At 46.3% G+C, this 22,716-nt stretch overlaps 1 protein-coding gene across 1 annotated transcript in view; it reads left to right on the forward strand.

Moving 5' to 3' along the window:
* LOC139060313 (thromboxane-A synthase-like) overlaps positions 1–22,716 on the forward strand; it is a 58,584-nt gene that overhangs the window by 32,057 nt on the left and 3,811 nt on the right. Inside the window, exons 5-12 of the mRNA XM_070539415.1 lie at positions 7,721–7,846; positions 9,215–9,449; positions 10,677–10,816; positions 13,200–13,332; positions 15,923–16,013; positions 17,114–17,222; positions 18,470–18,558; positions 22,424–22,564. Of these exons, the coding sequence (XP_070395516.1) occupies positions 7,721–7,846; positions 9,215–9,449; positions 10,677–10,816; positions 13,200–13,332; positions 15,923–16,013; positions 17,114–17,222; positions 18,470–18,558; positions 22,424–22,564 (1,064 nt within the window). The remainder of the gene's footprint in view (positions 1–7,720; positions 7,847–9,214; positions 9,450–10,676; positions 10,817–13,199; positions 13,333–15,922; positions 16,014–17,113; positions 17,223–18,469; positions 18,559–22,423; positions 22,565–22,716) is intronic.

Raw genomic sequence — 22,716 nt, forward strand, 5'->3', positions numbered from 1 at the left:
TATCGACCACTAGCGATCCGCGAGGACCGTCAACGTCTGTCGGCCACTCGCATGCAGCGTCCAGATAGCACGTTTTCAAAATGCAGTTCCTATCGTAAATGTGCCATCCACTCGGGTTTTGCGCCTGTCAGTGTAGCCAGCGTGCCAGCATGGACTTTGTCGGGGCCTCCGGTGCATCACTCGATTGGAGGAGTCACCAAAAGATTGCGTAAACACTCTTATGCGGCTTTAGCCAACTAGCATTATCGCATACTTCTGCAGAATACACACGCGCATACTGACGCGTCGGAGTCCCGAAATGCCTCCGCCGCGGCATTCATAACATCAACTGTGGCAATCAGTAAATGTCTCCACCCTCGACCATCAAACTACATCAACGGTGACGTAGGTTGTAGCCGTCCCTGATGTAGTTTTTCTTTTTTTTTTCATATCGATTATGCCGCCTCAAATCTGGACTGCACGTTGTGACGCAAAACCAACGCTACAAAGTGATACACTTGGTCCTTAAACGGGAATCCTACTGTTTCCTTGCTGAAGGCGTGGTATAATTACACGATTTCGCTCCGAGAATTCTCCGGCGTGTCACATTTCAGCGGATTCAAGGGCAGGGCACCGGGGATGTAGTTGGGAACAAACTCGCCGCCGAGGAGGCAAAGAGGCGCCACAATATACCCACGGAAATATTCATCCCATTTTTTCATCCAGGCAAAATGCTCTATTTTATACCCAACTGCGCGAAAAAGCGGAGGCATACTGGACGCTGCCGAGTCACCGTCGTCGCCGTCGTCGTGACCTTGATCCGAGATACAACTCAAGTTATCGCCTACTATCACTAGAAGTGCCGCATGTTTGACTAAAAGGTTACGACTAGGGGAGGGGGGAGGGGGGAGGGGCGGGTTGGCGTTCACTCGGCGCTACCTGCCCTTCATCGGCCGGGCCGACAGATCGGACTGCGAGAAGTGCGATATACCTGAGACTGGAATGCGTGTTGTTTATCTGCCCGCAGTACCGGGGAAAAAGGATCATTGGCAGAGCTTTTGTCAAAGCTCATCTACCAAATTTTTTTTGAAAAGGCCGGCTTGGGTTCTTCGTTGCGTATACTGTATATATGTGAGTTCAAATGTTGCTCTTATCTCGTTCAACACTGCGCCTTTAATTTCTTGAACCCTCATGGCGCACGAGTCATGGTCTACCCTATAGAGTGTGGGTAGAGGCTAGAAAATAGCAAGATAGCAAGAAAATCAGGGCGGCTGACCAGCATCGCACCTAAAGTGTTACCGTAAATATCAATTCTCTCGCGTAATAGTCATATATCTCCTGAGAAATATTTTTTCATCTTGGTGTTTGCAGTTGGTTTGACAAATAAAAGAGCGCTAACACCTGCCACCACAAAGGAACAAGGACGAGACACAAGCGAGACATAAGTGCCGTTGGCCCAAGTCATGGAACTCAAGGAAGTCTAATAGAGTGGGGTTAAACGCGACATCACAAGGTGTCATGAGCTGTTCCCATCGCGCTGTTTTTAACCAACTACGCTGGCCACCTGCAGCACAGTAACACGCCAACAGCTATTGCATGCGCTTCCCGCATTCGCAAAAAACTATAACACGGCAGGAATATTTAATCACTGCGACACTAAACGTCGACGCCTGCATTGCGCCCGATTCATTCCTTTTAATAGCAGACCTACTCGTGCGTTATATTTCTCAAGGTCATTGTCGATGCGGAACGAGAGCGCACAGCTGCTCTTAGTGCAGCTGTGCGCCTCTTCTTAGTGGCCTCCACTGTGCGCCGGATACGTACGCTCGATGCTGCATTTCCTGTATCGCGACAAACGCGCACCTCGTCAAGGGAACTCGTAGAGCAACTTGATTATTATTTTATTTTTCTACACTCGAAAGGAGAGAGACAGAGAGAAAGAGAAAATTATGAATGAAAGACAGTGAGCGGAACCAGGACTGAGCCCGGTTGGCTACCCTACACTTGGGGAAGGGAAAAGGTCAGGGAATGATTAAGAGAAGAAGAGAAAGTCCACTGTGGATATCGCCGACGTGGTAACAATTTTCTACTCTATATCATTGACGGTCGCTCAGTCCGAATCACAGACGGTCACTCAATCCGGTAGCTTTCAAAAATCGCAGCAGCGCTTTTTTGGTCTTTGTAGCTGCGATATGCGTGCTTGTGGTCCCAAGATCTTATTCAAGATGAACGGTTTTCTATCTAACTGATTTAAAGCTGTGCAGAGGTCATGAGTTTCATTTTCCGAAGATGGGCAGTAGCACAGCAGGTGTTCTGTAGTCTCCTCGACAGCGTAGGCATTGCACTCGGCGCCATCAGCCATTCCAATCAAGCACGTATATGCGTTGGTGAATGCAGCACCAAAGCGCAAGCGGCGCAGCATTGTTTCCTCACTTCGCGAAATCCCAAGTAACAGCCGCAGTTGCATAGATCAGAGAATGCAGACGATGATGCGTGAATTTAGGTGTGCGCCACTTCTCCACTGTAATACTGTGCGCTAGCTTGCGTAAGTGTTGTGCTGCGTCAGTTGTCGATAGAGGTGCAGAAACAAGGTTTGCTCCTTTGTCAGCTTTCCTAGCAGCTTCGTTGGCGAGGTCGCTGCCGGAGACACCGCAATGACCCGGTAGCCACTGAAACACGACGTAGTGTCATTTCGCGATCATATAAGGGTGCTTTCTCGTATCTCCGACATGAGTTGTTCGCAAGACGCGCGACGAAGAGCTGACAAGAGACCAAAGACAAAGATAAGAGAGCACAGAAATAAGTGTCAGAGTGTATCAGGCGACGGTTTTCTTGCTTTTCATTTCAAAGCGTGTCTATGCCGGCATTGTCGTCCACTTCTAGAAGATACCACTATTATAGGTATGGACAAGCGTGAGTGTGTAAGATTAATAATACGAACGGAGCAAGTCCTCTTGGCCGCTGATCATTGAATCAGCAAACCATCACTATGATTGTCCGCATGGGAGTTTGATTATTTGCACGTCGCATGAAAGGTGACCGCATTTGCAATATCATTTAGATTTTTTGGTGTTTTTCTGATGTGCCTTTTTTTAAGGTACATCAGAAATTTTTATGCCGTCATGTAACTGCAGCTTCATGGTTGATATCGCTGTGCGCGTGGTGGTTTGGGCATACAAATACGACCGATCACGGAAGCAAATTTTTGTTGTTGATAGTTAGTGCTTGTCTTCGTCTTCATTTCTTCTTCTGTTCTTGTTTTGTCGCGCTATCCAGATATCTTTCCATGACGACTGACCAACAAGCCCATGTCACTGCCCTCGTTGACAAGAGGCATTGTAGGGCCTCCACCGATTAGCCGGTTGGTTGTTAATATCGCGCGCGATGCTCGCGAAATGCGGAGGTTGTGCGATCGTTCCCCACTTGCGGAAAGTTGTTTCTTCATGCACTTTCATTTCCATTAATTTATCGTTTCTTTATTTCATTTATTAAGCACAAGTAATTTCCCCGATGTTGTCCTTGGTGTCAGTGTTTGTTGGCTTCTTATGATAGGACTAATAAAAATCGTGCCCCTCGGTTAACCCTCTTTCTTCTCGTTTATTTTATAACGAGGGTCTCGAATTCGGCAACATTGATGCCTTCAGGTAGCACATGTTGGTTTATTGACCGGTTGCCTTCACCCAAAAAGATCACATTCTCGTGACGGCTGTGGCAGAGAGGATGTTGTCATCCGTCTCCAAGGCCTGTGAGTGGTGGCGCTGGCTAACACTCCCAAGGTTCTACTAGAAAACATACATACCCAAGAAAGTGGAAGGGGAAACAGCGCCTCCTTCCGGATCAAGGAACGTATAAATCTCTTCCGGCAAGGCCGCCTTCTCTTCCATCTGCCTCCACTTAGACCATGCATGTCAGCGAAAAAAAAATGGCTCCAAACCATGCTGTGGAAGTGGTCGGTCAACTAAGCTGTGATATCACTTGATCCGGTAGACCACTGTGACGTAGCGTTGAGCTGGGTCCTGTAGAGCTTGAGCACGACGCGGCTGTGTATATTTCGATGCTCATCGTTTTTGCGCTGCTCTTCAAGCCTCCTAACTGTGCGTGGCTGGCTTGGGGAGGTAACCGCTGCGTCCTACCTTGCCTCAGCACGACGCCGTTGCCCATATTGACGTTGCTGTTCCCGTCGCCGCTCATCGTGTTCACGCTGCTCTGTTGGAGTCATATCTATGCATGCCTTTCCATGAGGCTATCAGAACACAAAGTAAATCCGTCGCAAAGCGGGTTCTTCTTTTACATATGACAGTGCATATATGTCACTCCCTGCTTCGTATACTACAGTTGCCGCTTCCCGGGAACTGCACCTTATGCAACCGCAATATTTACCGCGAAACGCTCACGGCGAACGCTATGGGCGAAGGCGAGCTTTCTGGTTCTTTTTTTTCCCGCACAGCCAAGCTGCCGCTGCTGTGGATGCGCGGAGGCGAGCGCCATCTGATGGTGCTGCAAGTAACCGAGCGGCGCACGCGGCGCGTTCCTCCCGCTGTGACTGGCTGAGTTCTTGTCCACAGAAACGACAAATGCATTGTGACGTACAGGTTCCCATCTTCGCTATAAAATGCGGCCATGCCATTGATGCTACATCAAGTGAGGTGTGGCCAGCGCTACCAAATACACGCCAATCAGAGCCACAGCACATGACTCGCCAACAAAAGTTCAATGTTGCTGCAGTCGACCACATGTGAGACAAGAATTAACAAGTGGTTGCTAGGCTAAAGTATCCCACGAATTTCATGTGTCTGCTAATGACAAACATGGTATACTCGGGCTATTCGTAACGCACTGGAAGTAATGGGCACGTTGACTCCATTGCATTAAAGCTTCGCATACACCATGGCCCACTCCTCGCTTCCCTTCCGCAATGAAATCAAGAAAGCGTCTCCATTCCAGTGGAATGCTCGGGGCATCATATCTGAATTTCATATTTTTTCAACACTTTGTCTTCGTAAACAGTTTTCCCATCCTCGTAATTTGTCAACCAAAGGTTCAGAATGTCGTCCGCATTTCTGGCTATGAGGCATTCATGTCCTCTACTTTTGCTCATGTGAGCACGGTCATTGTACATGTAAGATGTGAACGGACTTGCGTATTTCGCCCAGTTCCGCCTCACGACCACAACCAGTACGTTTGTTTAATTGCAAAAACGAAGGAGCTTGTGTTCACTCTTGTCGCTGTCTACATTGCTTCTTTGAGTCGCTTCGACTCCCAACCACTGCACGACATGTGTTTTTTTTTTATTGAAATGAAAATAAAAGAAAGAGACGAAGTCACATTATAATGATGACGGCTACTCCTTTTCTCATGTTATCAGTGACATCCGGCCCTTCGATTCTCACCGAAGATTTTAATGCTCACCATCCACTTTCGGGGAGTTTGAAGATGGGCTGCAGGGGAAGGAGGCTAGCATCGTTTACCATGCAGCACGATCTTTATTGCCTCGACGATGGTAGTCCAAGATATTTACGAAGATATACCAAGATATTTGACCCTGCTCTCTCGGAGTCTTGAAAGAAACGTACAACGGATCCCAGATATCGAATCACATGAAAGTGACCATATTCGCACATATCTGAGCATCCAGGGACTGTTTAAATACTTCTCTGACTCTTCAACGAATTGACTGTCCAGCGTTTCGGTTACTCATGGAAGAAGTATGTTAGGAAGGAAACCCTTCTAGCCTGGAACACGATATTCAAAAAGCCGTGCAAGTGGCTACGCGAGGTTTTCAGCCTTTACCGAAATATGAAGAATTTGAAGCAGAACTGCAGTGACTACGAGCAATTCGCGGGTGGGCTGAAAAAAGATACAAGGGAACTAAATCCATCCACGGTCTCAGAGAGGCAAGGCGGATGCAAAAGAAGATGCGCCACAATCTCAAAGATGGAAACGATCCTGTGAGTCATTGGATCCATGTAAGCGCTGATCTCAGATACAGAGAACCGCGCGTGGACTTCGCGTATCACCGCAACAGCATGTTCTTGTAACCGCGCACCGTATGTTGTATGTGCGAGTGAAAGCTTGCGATGGTGTGCCGACGACAGCGGCTCAATCTCGCGCGCGCAAGGGAGGAAAGCGGGGAGAAAGTGTGCTGTCTTCCGTCGCGCGGGGAGGGAAGGGAAGGGTGTCGCGTTCTACTAAGGTGCCTGCTGTGTATGGCGTGGCCGCGCGGACCCTATCTTGAAAGCGAACTGCGATGAGTACAGATTCTAAGTGCGCGGATGGCTCGAAGGTTTGTGTGCGCTGTGTTCGCGACGCTTAGTTAGCGCTGAAGCGAGAGACAGCATGAAGGGTCAGTTCGCTGGCGGCTGCTGCCGCGCTTCCGGACTCCAACGTTTTGACAACGAGTTTCCATTGTCATCGAGTGAGATGTGTTCATGTTTGCTTGTGCGCGTGTGACACCATACTTGTTCATTTATTTCGTAGGCGAATCTTTATAAGGTTATACGGTCGATAACCCTACTATCATGACTTCGTGCAGCTGTCAACTAATTTGCTATCGCAATCGATGTTTCGCCTTTTGGGTGCGACTGCTACTTCTTTTGCCTAACCTATCGCATCCATTTCCCCTTTCCCTGGTACAGGGTAGCCAATCGGAGCTTTTCTCTGGTTTACTTCCCTGCCTTTCCTTTTCTATTTCTATCTCTAAACCATGAGTCTGGAAAGACTGAAAAAAAAAGCCACTCCATTGCGTAAACTGTTTCAACCTCAACATCACATCGGATCGGCTTGATCGCATTACTAACATCGAGGAGGGGGTCGAACAAATAAGCGGCGTAAAGTACATTTCTACACTTGATCTAGATATAGGTACTGACATGTGAAAATGGCACTCACTCCGCAGCCTTTATCTTTCCCTTTGGTATTCTCAAGCCACTTGCGTTCACATGCTCCTCAGGAATATGTTGTCATGACTTTCCGACGTGGGCCTCTTTGTAAACGCCAAAACATTCACCTCCGATTCATCGCAGGTAACCTAAGATACGTAGGTCGGAAGCGAAGAGTCCTTCAGTGCTTGAAATGGGGCCATTTGTAAGCTTCCTTAAGCCGCGAAGAAAACGATCGGATAATTACTGGGACACTTGAGATATTACGAGTGTTATTTTGCTCTGATTTAGAGCCCTGTTGACAGAAGCGCTCCTAAAGGAGGAGTCACAAGAACTGCACTGAGACGGAGCAAAGGAAAGCACCGTGTCATGACTTGAAAGGGGTACCGGTCCCCTTGGCAGTGCCTCGGATGCCTGATTATACTAAGACGTTTATTCTAAAGTGCGACGCCAGCGTCAGAGAAATGGGAATTGCGCCGACGGAGCACAAACACTCCGTCGCACTAACAAGAATGACAGAAGTGGAGGCCATCGGCTTATTTGTCAACGTCAGACCTTCAAATATAATCAGCCCCGGGCTCTGAAAACTTTTTGGAAGGAGACTGTTCGGAAAAGACAAATGCTGGTGTTTCCATTTTCCTTGCGGTATACATAATGATGGCATGGCCACTCAACCTCGCACTCTCTAGTGAGAGAATGTGAGAGCGCGGAGTCATGGCTCACGTGTCTCCCTGGAGAGAGATAAAGTTACAGTGCTACGGCAAGATATTCCTTATGTCACCCTAATAAACAAATCTTATCATCCTAATTTATAATTTTTTGACAAGCGATTTTTCATTCACCCATGCATGTTCTTTTCGCAGCTCTTGGTTCTAGAAAAACGACCAGGTGGGCCCATAGAGAAAAGCCTTATCCAGCTCACTTCGACTCGTTGGAAAGAAGTGCGCAGCGTTTTGACACCGTCATTCACAAGCAACAAGCTTAAACTCGTGAGTACTTGACTCTGCCTGTGATTGCCGCAGCTGACTTCTACGATTTCTGTATGCGTGAACCGCTGTGCAAGAAAATGCCTGGGGATATGCGAAAGCTTTCTAATGAATATGTAAAGCCGTGTCGCCATTATCAGCTCTGGAAGATAAGGACCTTGGGTGGCCAGTTGTGCTCCATGAGTACATGGAACACTTAGAGCACAGCAAAGACAAACTCGCGCAAAGAAGTCCTTGAACAACACAAGGCGTAGACACTACCGGCATCGTTGGTAGCGATGTTTTGGGAGGCTGTATTTAGCCAATGCTTTCATGTCTCTTATAGCAGGGGTCGAACACACATCGCTTCGTAGTCGGCGTAAACGTGTTAGTGTTGACACAATCATTACGAAGCCGTCTTTTTATTTCTTTTATCGTTCCTTTAGAAAAACGTCTTGTGCTATACAGTACCTCTTCTACTGCGTTATCATTCACAGTTGAGGTACAAGATATAGCCATCAACAGAGCTACCACCCAATAAGCCCGTTGGATTTTCAGTGTATTTCAACACAGGTAGCTGAAACATGATAAGTTAGAATCATGAGCTATACTCCTCTTTATCTCTGAGATAGACATTAGCAGTGCTTTGCGGACGCAAAATAGAGCAATGTCGAAACAAGTTAGCCTGAAAAAAAAAAGAAGCTCTTGAACGGAAACGCAACTATAAATGCCGACTAAAAATAACTCATGAACGTCCTTTTCTCAGAAACGCCTTTTTTTTAGCATTCTGCTGCCAAACAAGCATATTGTTCTACAAAGGCCGTGAAATTTCGACCGTGGGAATCGAAAGAAACGAGAAAGGCAGGGATGCCTACCGGAACAAAAAATACAGTTTACGACCTCGAACTGAGTGCGGGCACGTATTCATAGAAATATGCAAATAAAAGAAAATAACACACGCAGGGCCGTCGACGCCAATCAGTATACCGACATGAGACAAGCTCTGTCTTACACCTGCAATCCGTGCTAAACAATTTATCTAATTATTTTGTCCCTAAGGCATGCAACAGCAGCTACGTTATCGTCTGCTCCGATGACTGCAATGAGGTTGCCGTGCCTGAATTATCAGTTCTTAAAAAATCGTTACCGTGACTTTGAAAATTCGTTCCGTAGCTCACTAGAAAAGAGGGTGATATCGAAGTTTCTGCATTCGAAGCATAGAACACAATTGCAGGCAACACGTTTAATGACTTCGAGCCGAGGGATAATACTTTCCGTGAGAGGTACATTATAGATTTCTCACTCCTCTGTATCCACTCCACTGTACTGAACTGGAATCGTCTTACGTGGGCACCAAAACACTGCCTACACACCCTGTGTCCACCTCTGCAGATGTCTCCGGGAGTTATCTCAGCCGTGGAAAAGCTGGTGACGAAGATCGACCACAAGGCAAATACGGGAGAGGAGTTCGATGCGGCCGACATGTACGCTGCACTCGCCCTAGACGTGATCTGCAAGAGCGCCATGGGCATCGACTACAACCTGCAGGACCATCCGAGGCACAGTTTCCTTCTCTGCTGCCGCATGCTGTTCGGATGCGCCTTCAACGCCTTGGCCGTGCTGTTCAGTAAGTAGACAAACCGAAGGCCTTATGGCCACGTTGCGCATGCATTTCCACGCTCACTGAAGCTTGGCAACTATAGGCTTGTCAAGCTGCGTCGTGCACATAAGTAACAGGCACATCAGAGCTTGTAACATTGTTGACTAGCGCAAGAAGAACGTCGGACGGACCACAAAAAGCACACATGAGACAACGCTAGTCTTGAGAGAATATTGACTAGCTCAAGAAAGTCGCAGTTTCGTCCGAATGGTGACGCATCGATTGCGATAGCAAATCAAAAGACAGCCATACAAAGTAAGAATAGTAGTATTATCCACCGTGTAAACTTGTAAACATTCGATTACTAACTAAATTAACAAGCATGGTGTCAGCGCGCACAGGCAAGCATAAGCGCATCACACTCGATGAGCGCGGACACCCCTGCCAAAACGCTGGCGTGAGGAAGTGCGGCAGCAGCAGCGAAAAAAGTGACCTTCGTGTTGGCTATCGCTTCAACGCAAACTGAACGGCGAGATCACAGCACACACGAACGTACGAGCCTTCGTCCCAAAGCAGATCGCTTTTATGCTAAAGCTGCGCCACCTAGCGCGGCCGCGCCATATGCAGTTGCTGCCATAGTAAAGCAACCCCCTCTCCCCCGTGCCATGCGCGCGACGGAAGACGGCGCGTTTCCTTTCCGCTTTCCTCTCTTGCGTGCGCGAAATTGAGCCGCGTTCGTCGACCCACCCTCACATGATTTCACTTGCACATATAGCATATACGCCGCTAGGCGACGGTGTTATCGACCTTAGACTTTATGCGGAACATTACGGCGTCGGCGACGTCAAAAATGCACCTAAAGTGTCCTGTCCTTATGATTGTTATCGCAATAAAAGGTGTCGTACAACTACGAGAATCACACCGGACACAACGCTATAGGGGCACATCAGAAATCCGCGGCTTCCTCGCTTTGGAAGCACTTTTATATCATTTGATTTCACACATCGATATGATCCTAACTACTATTAAACTAGGACAGTTCTCAAATTTCAGCAACCATAATAATCCGTGACCGCTACGCAAACGTGCACTATCCCGACTGATGTTTACAAAGTTCTGGGCAGTCGCCTATATTCGAACGGCCGGGCACTTATAGAAGAATGTGCATGTAGAGAACAAATGAAAACTCTGGAAGCTCAAGAGAGGGAGCTATAAACAGACCCAACCATGACATCATTTTTCTCCCGTTTACAGCTGCATTCCCGGGTTCATTCGACGTGCTAGAAAACATCAATTTCCGCCTCCTGCGCTATCAGAACAACGGCGTTCACCCATTCGAAGAGGTGCAGGGAAAGTGCAAGCGAATTGTGCAACAGCGACAAGTGGACTCCTCGGTAAGTTCGCGGGCAAGTCTGAGGCGCTGGCCAATTCGCCACGTCTCATAAGTACACTTTCCATGGATAGCTTACAGGCTGCTAAACCGCGTCGTAGAATTATTTGAAGTGCGAATGATTTCAAGCACATTCGTTGCCCTGTTCTCAAAAGGAGGCATGGTTAGCAAAACAGACAAGCGCAATATGGCAGTCACCGCTCGTTGTACCCTTCAATGTTGTGCCGATAGTAGTGTAAATTCTTACAGTTCGATGGGCTTCCCCTGTCATGTAGGCATTAAGATGTCGTCTGTTACTTGTCTTGTTTTGCAAATCTCTACGCTGTCATTACGTTTCATATGCCTTAGCAAATTGGCAGTGCCTCAATGGTGACATTGAGAGCGGGAATGAATCATAATCGGAGATCGACTCGATACGGCCAAAGGATGTCCTAATATGACCTATATTCACTATAATACGATATCGCCTGAAGAGTCGCAGTGCAGTTATATTTGTCGTATTTTCACACGTTTTTCTTTTTTTTTCACTTTCCTTACTCCACGCCATGAGGACATCAGACGAGACAGTTCTGCCGCGGCTTCTTAGCGTGGCAATGTTGCCTTCCCTGTCACATATAAGGTAGACTGTCGGCGTTTAGCGACCGGTTCCTCATCACCACCTAAATTAACACTGCTACAAAACTGCGGAAAGCATATACTATCATGACAGTAAACAAAAATAATAAGCGCTTTTCCCACTCACTTAATCCTAATCTGACGCGGTGGCTCACGGGCTATGAAGCTCTGCTGCTGGAGCACGAGGAATAGCGTTTGATTACCGACCGCAAGGACACTCGTGAGTCGAGCTTCGAGCTATCGTTAAAGAGCCTAGGGTGCTCAAGATTATTTTGCTGCTCTTCATTACGGCGTGTTTCAAGAAAGAGGAGAAAAGGAAAGAAAGGTAGGGAGGTCCACAAGACGCGTGACTAATTAGCTACTCTACGTAGGAAGGAAAGGGTTAAGTGATTCAACGAAAGAATGAATGGCAGGAGAAGGAGAAAGAAATGCTCCAGCAATGCGAAGACGTGCAGCTATCTATCACGCCCGCTATCCGTCACTGAGGCTGATAGATTTCATAACCTATTGCTACGCCAGCGTCGCTTTCTAAGCCTGCGAAACGTGGGGCCATGGTTCAAGAATCTTTTTCTCTGAAGACGGTTTATAATGCAGTCGGTTTAACACACTCCGGCGAACATCCCCTTTTTTTTGACGTTATAAGAATTACAAAAACAACTCGTGTTCAATCGTCTCTTCACAGATGCACGAGTCATAGATGGGCGTTTCCGACGTTGGGAAATGTCTGTCAGAACGCCTGCGCTCTTTGGAATGTTAAGCCCATTTTTCAATTTACACCCAAACACACACACACGCACACACACACACACACGCACACACACGCACACACACACATTCAACTAATCACATTCAATAACTTCTTAAATACAAACTTTACGACACATGTTTACCATGTAAGGTTGAAGGAAATCGTCATAAAAGTGTAGTACCACACGTCTCCATTTCGACATTTCCGTGCACACCGACGAAACCGACATCAAATTACTCGTCCACGTTGCCTGATTGCGCACGCGAAACCGTGAACTGCGGCTCACGGTACAACGGTACAACTCGCTGGGGACGCAGTTGGGTGGCGTAAAACAAAGCTTCGCCATACCGCACGATAAAGCGTTACGTATCGCCCCCGCTGCTGAAGCCAATGTATGTCCAACGTGTAGTTGCGCAAAGCGCCACTCGGAATCTGCTTGTGGGACGAAGTGCGACGGCAGCTTCATTTTACGCCACGCTTTTACGTCCGCTTTTATGTCACACACAGGGATCGGACCGAGAACCGCACTTCGCGGCGCCGCGTGCCTAATCGCGTCGACTGTAAGAAAAAAAAAAAACTTTTGGCGTCAGTTATTTCGGTCCATACGAACTTATTGAAAAAGCCTGTAACTTGAATTTTATAACGACTTCGTTCAACTTGTCATTATTAAATGCGCCATAAAGCTTGTAATTCACGAGATAATTATAGGGATTAAGTTGATTGTGAAATAAAATGTTTTTTCTGTTCTTGAAAAATAATGTCTGCCAGCGCAGAAATTTCGTCTGCAGTGACGTAATCCGATTTAAACCTGTGGGCTTTTTTTTAAAGTGTTCAACACAAGGAAAGGCAACTGTGAAATGAAACGCCTGCTCATACTTGCTTCGTAGCATATTCCGTTGACGTGCCGCAATGTCCGCGTATACGTTGTTGATGACGTACACAATACTATAAAGTTAAAGTGACCGACAAGATTTGCAGCATCCGGTGCTAAAAAGTACCTTGTGTTTCACATCTTTCCCAAAAGCTGCGTCGAAAGGACTTGCTGCAGCTGATGATCGACGCGAAGGATTCGCGCGTCGACCTGGGTACGGTAACCAACACTCAACTCACCGCTGGCGAACAGAACGACCAAGAATTGCCCAACGGAGCCGCAAAGCGTGAGGATTTTTTACAGTAACTGTATTTACGTCACTGTACCACTTTCCACTTTTCTCGAGGGCATTCTTCGCTCGTACATTTGTACACAATAAGCGGTGGACACGGAATTTAAGTCATCGACATTTCGTGCCATAGCGGTATTACTGCAGTTATACGAATGACAAGAATGAGAAGCGGGATTGTGTTGTATTAAAATATATTTCTTGCCACTAGGTTGCTAGATAAAAGAAAGCGATGACAAAATACTGTTCCCCTTGTTGGGTGTCTTAGTTCTTCCTTTGAAAGCCCTTGATCTGTCCTCGTAATTAGAAAGTTGGCTGCATGTATACAGACAGTACACTCCACTCTTAAAGGAACCATAACATTAATATTCCAACAAACATAACTTGAGATTATTAAACCTATTCAGATTATTTTGAGGAGAAGGTGCTTCGAGGAACGCGTTAGGTAGACCCATATTGGTATAAATTGTTGCCGAGGCTTTCGGGTCAAATCTGTGTTGCAATCAACCTCGAAATAATATTTCGCTGCATCCTTTAACAATGGACCGCACTGCATATAGTTTACGTAATTTGAAGGCTGGGGTATCCTTAGAGCGCTTTATCCTGGACCAACTGGACTATAAGCCAATGGCCTGGCCCGCCCAGTGACCCGTTGAATAAATCTTGTTGCAAAATAATGTTACACCTGGATAAAGTAACTTGCGTTATCTGCGCCTGATCGTTTCATAACGTTCTGAAGTGCTTTGAAAGGCGCCTCCGTGTTTGGCACTCTGAAACAGAACTCTCAAAACGTACTCAGCCTGGCGTAATATCACGTGCTGCCTGCGGGGCTACTTCTATTCGCATATACGTTAAGTGCGCCTAATTATAGATTTTGTACGAATCCAATGTTTATACGGCTGTAACTAAAAGGTTTACTCATCATGTATCATATTGTGTTATATTTCTTTATTTGCACTATAAGTACTAATTTGCTTAATATGCGGAAGTTAGGTCATATACGTCAGAAAACGCTTATTGCATGCTGTTCGTCACTGTCTACAACAATGAGCTGCGGACCACGTCAAACTTTAATTACCTTTTTGCCCATGGTCCTCGACATCAACTGTACTTAAATAGGGTTAATTAAATAAATTGGCATCCGAAATAGAGCGCCGCGATGTGCTCCAGTTTTTATTTTGAATTGGCTCTGGTGTTTCCACGAAGCGTGCTCAAGTGACGTCGGTGATTTTCGTCTCGCGGGGGCCCGATCTGTGGTCGCGGTGCTCCTCAGTGATCGTGGAAATTGCTGTGGAGCATACAGTTGCCATGCCCACGGCCTCAGAGATCGCTACCCTGAAAGATACGTGCTTTTTTAGCGTTCCTACCTAAACTGACCCTGTAGAAACAGCTTAACGGCGTGCTGCGTCTACTATTTTGCGCGTGGCCTCCTCTCTGTTTGCTCTCCTTGGTATCTTTGCAGCTCTGTCTAACTCTGAGATCCCGTCTTCGTGCAGGGTATAGCCAAGCGTACGTCCGCCTTATAACCTGATTTCCATACTCTCACTCATTCTTCCGCTTTAGAGGGGAAAAAAGTACCCCGTACACTGCAGCATAGTCTACAGCCGTCCCCAATCAACACCACCTAGATAGCACAAGGCCTGTTTACTCCGATCCGTGACGTCACGCTACCTGGCCCCGAATTTGCATTGACAAGGCTGGCGTGATGAAAGTGGTGACGTCAAAATCACTGTTGCCTAGTCGGGAGCGCCCCCATTAGATTCTATGGCAGTCGGGCCAGGTAGCATGACGTCATGGATCGGAGTGGAAAGGCCTTGTGCTATCTAGGTGGTGTTGCCACAATCCGTCGCGGTCCCAAAAAGAAGCCAAAACGAAGGCTGGCGCTGCCTGGCCGAGTATTTGCAGTGGCAGTCATTCCTAAGCATGCTCTAGTCCATTCCGTCACTTCAGTTCGACATTAACAAGATTTGGCTCCTAAAGACAAAAGAAGGAAGAATCCCGTCCCGTATGCACGTCTCAGTCTTATCGATTCGCAGCCCTGTATAAGCATATACATTTAGCCTGAAGTAGCTAGGTCTAGCAATAACTTGTAATTATTTCTTACCATAGCTCCGAAACTAATCAAACTTTTGGCGCATGTTTCACGCACATAACGAGACTATTAGACACCTCCAACTTATGTTTTTGAACCAAGCGAGCGACACCCTTCAATTACCATGCGTGTCCTAAAGGTTCATGCGCTGTCTTCTGAAAGCCGCAAACAATATTTTGCTGCGAAGCAAGATTTCTGGTCAACTGCAGTTTACTGACTTTGTGAGTGCTTCGCCATTCACAGCAGCACAGCTCAGTTTGATTGGTTCTCTGGCTTCTCGCAGGTTGAGGCTGAATTTTTCGCAACAATTCCTCTCATAAACTACCTTCCCCCCACCCCTGCTCTTGTTATAAAGCGAATAATCACGCGCGTGCTCTCGTGATCATCTTTATTTACATTCTTGCCTGCTGCCGGAGGAGTCCTGATTACGATGCGCTGACATCGCCAGGCACATTATCGCCCCAATACGGTGTTGTGGTCTTCTCGTGCACGCAGACGCTGCCAACGGAAAACTGCCCACCATCAACAAGGCTGTCCTGGACGATGACGACATCACGCAAAATGCGTTCGTCGTGCTCGTTGCGGGGTGAGGTGCATCACTTCAACTTACCACAAACCCTAAGGACAACAAGTGCTCAGTGATATGCATCGTGGTAGCATAACTATAGCGTGAGGCATCAAGATTGAAGAATAATACCCCTGTCACACGGGAAGATTTAATGACATTCGAATCGAATGGCAGTCACATTTAATCCCACTAATCGGGATTTACACGGGAAAATTTTATGTCATTCGAATGGAATGACATATGCCATCGAATGAGTTTGGGGAACTCATTCGCACTCGATTTCGAACCGAATGTATACTCTTGACCTCAGATAGAGAACAGCGACACACAAGGCGAAAAAATAATGCGCGCATCAGCAAAGTCAGAAGATATTTTTTTAGACTTATGAAAAGGAATAATTATTTTTGCCGCAATAATATTTTCACCACGGGCTGTGCTCAAGCACTATTACTCAGCATCAGGAGTCTGTTGCGGCGGTCGGCCATACTGGAAGTGTTGATCGAAGGGCTTTTAGTTGTGAATAGTTGGCGTCCAAATGTTTTCGTCCGTTTTAAAAGTACTCGCAAAAGTTCTTAAACGGGCTTAATAGGCCCAAAATTTCTGTGAAAATTTCACAAGTTTTGTTCCAGATCTTCATTGCTATCATTTGCAAATGCCATTACACTTTACTGTGTAGCACCGCAAGAGACTGAATGGCATTCGATGTATCCAATGCCATTTGATTCGGATGACATTAAATCTTCCCGTATGACAGGGGTATAACATGCTGGCAAACTTCCCATCACTTAGCGAAGTTGCTTGGTAGACATGTGGAATTGGCTGTCAATCTTCATTTTCTGTAAATCACGCGTTTCAGTCATCATCCTCGAGTCTAATGCGCAATGAATGTCCGCAGTCATTTTGTACAAGATGTTCGGAAATTACCTGCGCCTTGAAGCTGATTATAATCCAAAACAAGACATCTTAACGAACACGCTGATAAAATAGCGTGCTACTAGAACGTGGCGGCGAATTAATTGCTATCTTACAAAATAAATGCGCATCGCGTATTTTTGTCTCGTATACATGCCTGCCTCATTGATTCACTTTTTTAAGCATGTTTCACCCCTGCGTCGCAGATTCGAGACCACGAGCAACACCATGGCCTTGGTGACGCACATGCTTGTTCACTACCCGGAAGTGCAGGAAAAAATGCGAAGTGAACTTTTTTCGGTTCTGCAACCCGACGTACGTCACTGTCTCACTCCTCCTTTTCTAAGTATGCAAAAGCACATCCATTTGCCTCTATCGCAACGAAACGTGGAATATTCGACGAAACCATAAGTGAAACCATGTCTGCTTTTTTGCCGTTGCCAAGTAAGGACAGACAGTGTTTACCATGAAATCCTGGTTTAGTGTACCATCGCTTAAAAGTTACCCAAAAGTAGCAGGGTGCTGAGTTAATTCCCCTACCTATGGTTGAAGAAATAACCTTGACAACCGTGAGCAATATATGTTCATTGCGCTTTAGTAAGGGCGATAACGTTTTGCCCAACCCTTTGAATTTCCTCATTCACACTTGTTTCAGGGAAAAAAAGTGACTCCACTTGGTCATCACTCGGCTACGTAACATGTTGCTTTTGCAGTGATGGATCACTATATTACCACGCATAACGAACCATGAGGGGAGGACAGTACACTAGTCACCTGGGCTGTCAGTGACGTAGTTAGTTAAAATGGTAGAGTAGCTAGCAAAAGCATTAATACCAGGATATTACGGGGGGGGGGGGGGGGGGGGGAATACTCACGGCTTATCGGCGCAGCCAGAAATCAGGTTGTAGAAGGAGCAGATGCGTTCTCTTTTTTTTTGCCTTCTAATTTCCGCTCGTCTTCTCTGCCTTCTCCCCCTCCCCCTGTACAAGGTAGCCGACCGGATGATTATTCCGGTTAACCTCTCTACTTCTCACCTCTTGCCTTTCAATGCAAGTGTACAATGTGTATTCCAACTGGAGGCTGTACGTTTATTTCCTCGAGTAACAACTGAGGCGGCTTGCAGGCTTGCACGAACACTTAATATTGAAAATAATAAGGAATTTACAAACTAGTGCTTAAATGTTCCCCTGACAAATCCTAGTCCGCACTAAAACGCGCTCTTAAATTCATGATTAAATGTTTGTGTAAGCCTCTCCTGGCATCCAAACATTTACTCTTTGTCGACGGCGAGAATCCGCAGTAAGGCAAATTCTCGTTATTCCAAGGAAACCCCGCGTCCGACTATAAACACGCCGAGTTCAGCACGTAATTGCCTCTACTGACCAGTAGTAATAATCTCGCAGCACTTCCAAACAGTTTCCGGAACACACTGAGCATGGGAGCGAACTGATTCAGAGCCGCTCAGTGGGTCCGGTTTTCAGTCAGTAGAACAACCCACAGAAACGCGGCTGTATTCATGTTCTTGCTTGCGGTGCTAACACCTCGTTTATGTACGTTTCCAGGAGCCCATCACGTACAACACCATACAAAATCTGCCGTATATGAATTGCGTCTTTACGGAGACAATGAGGCTCTATCCTCCGGCATTTGCGTGAGTACAAACTATGGGTATACTTAGGCGCACCCTGTGATATCATGTTTGTGATCCAGTTATGTCCTTACAGTACAGTCTATACACAATTTGTCTACTGTAAATGCATGTCATTATCATCGTCACGGCTAAAACATGCCTGCATACCGCTTGTGAGATTGACGCACTGTTAAGGAACATCAAAGATTATGCTAAGCGATCATAAAACTCCGCTTCCTCGAACTACAGTACTTCCGCTCTCTAACCATCTCGTTTCAACATTTCGTCACCGCATAACCGAAGTAATTAAGATTACATGGCAGTGGGAAGCGGATATGTGGACTTAAATGGGGACAGCAGTAGTTTACTCACGCGTTAATGACAACGTATCGAAAGGTTTCTGCCCTGAGAAATTAAGCAGTGTAAGGCTTGCACTACACTGCTCAGTTTGTCCACAGGAAAGGGCTGAGCAATGTTTCTATTGAATGGATTCGCTCAGATTTAGAAAATAACGTTTGCTGGAACTGATACTCTTTCTTCTTGATATGACATGAAAAAGTGCACGGATATGGATATTATTTTGCCGACTACTGCCGTCCCGAGCAACAACAAAACATGGTGGATGCAACGCACCCGTTGGAGTCACCGTAAATCGAAGCTTTCGTGAATCGTTTCAATAAAATTCTATGCAAAAGGCCACATCGTGCGTGCATTCTATACGGATCGGAATGTCGGAATGTCAGATGTTGCAATATGCATGTTGGAATGTGAAATGAAGCGTTTGTGAAGCGGTCAAAGAAATGCTATGTAACTTAACTACATGCGGACATTTGTATTTGTTTCAATCAGGCGCGAAGTGTAATCTTATGTATCGAGTTTATGTTTATGCACTACACTGTCACCAGCTATGCCGAAATACAAACAGCAGTTCTTGCGCATACCCAATGCGAAAATTCGACGCCGAAATGTCGTGAAGAAACAGCTTGGATGTACGAGGTTTGTTGAAGAAATATTGACGAGAGGGACAAGGAGAGAGAACTGCGGAACATGCGTGAATACATTTAAAGCTTCTTACAGCACTTGCATCAGAGTGGTCTCACACACAGCGGCCCAACAATGGTGAAGGCCAACTATAATAAGTTTCACAGCTGTAGAAAAGTCATGCGCTATTCTATTAACAAGTCTCCGCGGTTAAAAAAAGAAAGGATACGTATGAACCGACGTTATGCTAGCAGGCTTTATGTAAAAGTTTACTGCTTAAAAATGCGGAACATGGGCGCGTCCACCGGCACTGTACTATGTTTTTCAAGATTACGCGCCATATAAGCCAGAGCAGCCCACGACCATGTGCGAAGTTTTCTATTTTAAGAAATGTGACAGCGCACATTGAGAAAACCAAGGGATTCGTTCAGTATCACGCGCCATTCCGTTAAGAGATCCGTGTTCTTTAGAGATATATGTGAGGCTATGTGTACATTATATATATGCAGGTTTGTGTCAATATATATTGTTTAAGCAAGACAGAGGTGCGCTTCCTCGCACTACTTTGTCAGTTAACATGTAGAGGTCATAAAGGTCGGTGTTATTATGTTATTATTACATTCACTAACATATCCTGAAAGACAATGACCGGCTAGCCGACTGGCGGACGCAAAACTATGTTACGCCAGGCACAGAAAGAGCCGCGTTAACGTGTCTGACAACTCACTCTGGCCCGAACTCGTTGGCCTTGAATGTTGCACGTGGAAAGCTATGAGTCGCCCCTGGATGTCCAGTTTCACCGGCACCTTCTTGTTCTCAAATTCCAAGAGCAGTTATATTGACAAGTTCTGACGCCTAAAGGTGCGCGCTGGACGCTATGCCCTGTAGAAGGCTGTTCTTCAGCGTAACCTGCTGATACAGTACTTCAGTCGATTAATTCTTGCCACATCCTAATGCACAGGGATACATCCCAGATTTCCGCAAACAAAAGAAAGGGGTCACAAGGAGATCGAAACCCTAACTGATTAACAATGGATGATTAAGATAAGCCTCCGATTCGGGCCAATGTTTCGAGAAGGGGACCTGTCTTTATCAGGACAATGCCTGTTTTTCTTCGCGGGGTTATCGTATAACCCGCTGTCTCTCTATAGTGGAAAGCTTCCATAAATATGAAAGGGTAAAGTGAGTGCTGGGTATCAATTAGTTGTGCGTGAGAGGGCGCTGCACATTCTTTTCTAGGGCTGGTAACATGTGGTTTAGAGAGAGAGAGAGAGAGAAATAAGAGAGAGAGAGAGAGAGAGAGAAATAAGAGGGAGATAAGAAGAGAGAAAGGTAGGGAGGTTAACCGCGGACGTGCCCGGTTGCCTACCCTACACTTTGAGGGTGGAAAATAGGGCAGAATAGATAAGAAGGAAAGAGGAGACATATAATAAAGGGTTAGTCATTGAGAACACATGCGGCGTTAAGGCGAAGTTAAGGTAAACTTCGTTACGATAGAGTTATTAAGGCACTTGTGCCCTCGACCTTTAGTGGGAGGCTAAGTAACGACCTTTGGTTTTAATTAAGGTGAAGTTAATTAAGGCACAGGGAATTCAGGTAGAGTTGTTGGGGCACTCGAACCCGCGACCTTTGTTGGGAGTCAAACTCTCGACCTTGGGTGTAAGTCGATCCAAGAACTGGGTCTCCCAAGAGCTAGGGTCATATAACGTAAAACTACTCAAATCTGTTTTTATACCAACCTTCTGGCGTCAGATTTACGTAACCACCAAGGCAAGCATCGGGCTGTAACGCGCAGCATTGTCTGAAAAATCCCAATCAAACGCGCTCCTCGATTACATGAGATGATTTTGTTTGCTTTCAAGGCGAATAGCATTGCCTACATTGAGCGGTTTTTGTTTTAGAATTGATTGACAGGAGGTGAGCAACCCACTCATATGAGGCGGTTTCGATGACGCACAGCCAGAACAGTGAAAAAAGATAGCTAGATGTGTAAGGTGATGCTGGCGTCTGCGATTGGTCAGCTTCCCCTTACTTAGCTTGCGGTGGCTCGTCGAAAATCTTGGCTGCGTGTAACAGAAGATTAAAAATGCCGCTAAAATTGATCCTCAGCAAAGAATAGTTGGCAGCGCGAAGTCGTATAACTGCTGAAATGGCTCGATAACGTTATACTGCCACTCAAATATTTTTATGATACGCAAGTAAATCCATGCTCCCCGGCAGCTCCGAGTAGCCAGTGCCAGAGCGATGGGCCGGTAGCCATCTTCTATTCCTTTCGGAGCGGTGCAGTCTCCGCGGCTATTCAAAAAAATTCAGTTTTGTTGGGCATATTGATGCATCTTTAACGCGTACAATCACTTTGACGCGGTGAGTTTTCGCGCTATTGTCTCTCCTTTGTGCCTCTCTCACTTTCTGTGACTTCACGTGACAGACAGGCGAAGTGGGCGCAACCACAAAGTTTTTTGACCAACCGTGTATGGCTGATTGCAGAATTGTAATAGAAAAGTTTGGTATAGCTTTAACTTATAGCGCTCCTAGTTACTCAACTACCGGAAGAGCATAGGCATCGCGCGGTGGTCGCAATTAATGCTTTCTCATTCATCGAAATACCCGTTGAAATTTCCTTAATCTACAGTTTAGTGGTCAAAATGTTCGCGCAGGTTTTTTTACCTGCGTATAGTGCTTCGGGCTCAAAAATCTCGTGGACGCACAACCCACGCGCTACCCATTCCACCACTGACTACCCAGTGACCCAGGTAGGCGTGAAAATGGCTAGATACAAACATGCATTGATAGATATGTAGATACGTTGACAGACAGCCCCCGGAATGTGTGTGAAGCACTCTAGAAATGCTAATGCATTAAGAGCATTCTCTCTCAGGATTTTAACCATTTCGCTTGCGCCCAGGTTCGTTACACGAGAGGCCACTGTTGATAAACAGTACGGCAAGCTTCGCATACCCGCCGGTACGGCTATCATGGCGGCCGTGGAGTACATACACAGGGATCCACGACACTGGGAAAACCCGGACAAGTTCGATCCTGACAGGTAAGAGGTCTACCGGTGCCGTCTTTGCGATTCTTGCTCGAAAACAATAAACATGCATGATAGCGAGTGTGTATTTTTTGGTAAACTGTGAACCTCTGATTTTTCGTCCCGTGACAGCCGTATCGGTGTGCTTTCATTTGAGCAGCAACTCC

The sequence above is a fragment of the Dermacentor albipictus genome, chromosome 5 (assembly GCF_038994185.2).
Source record: "Dermacentor albipictus isolate Rhodes 1998 colony chromosome 5, USDA_Dalb.pri_finalv2, whole genome shotgun sequence".
In the NCBI taxonomy this organism is placed as follows: Eukaryota; Metazoa; Arthropoda; class Arachnida; order Ixodida; family Ixodidae; genus Dermacentor; species Dermacentor albipictus.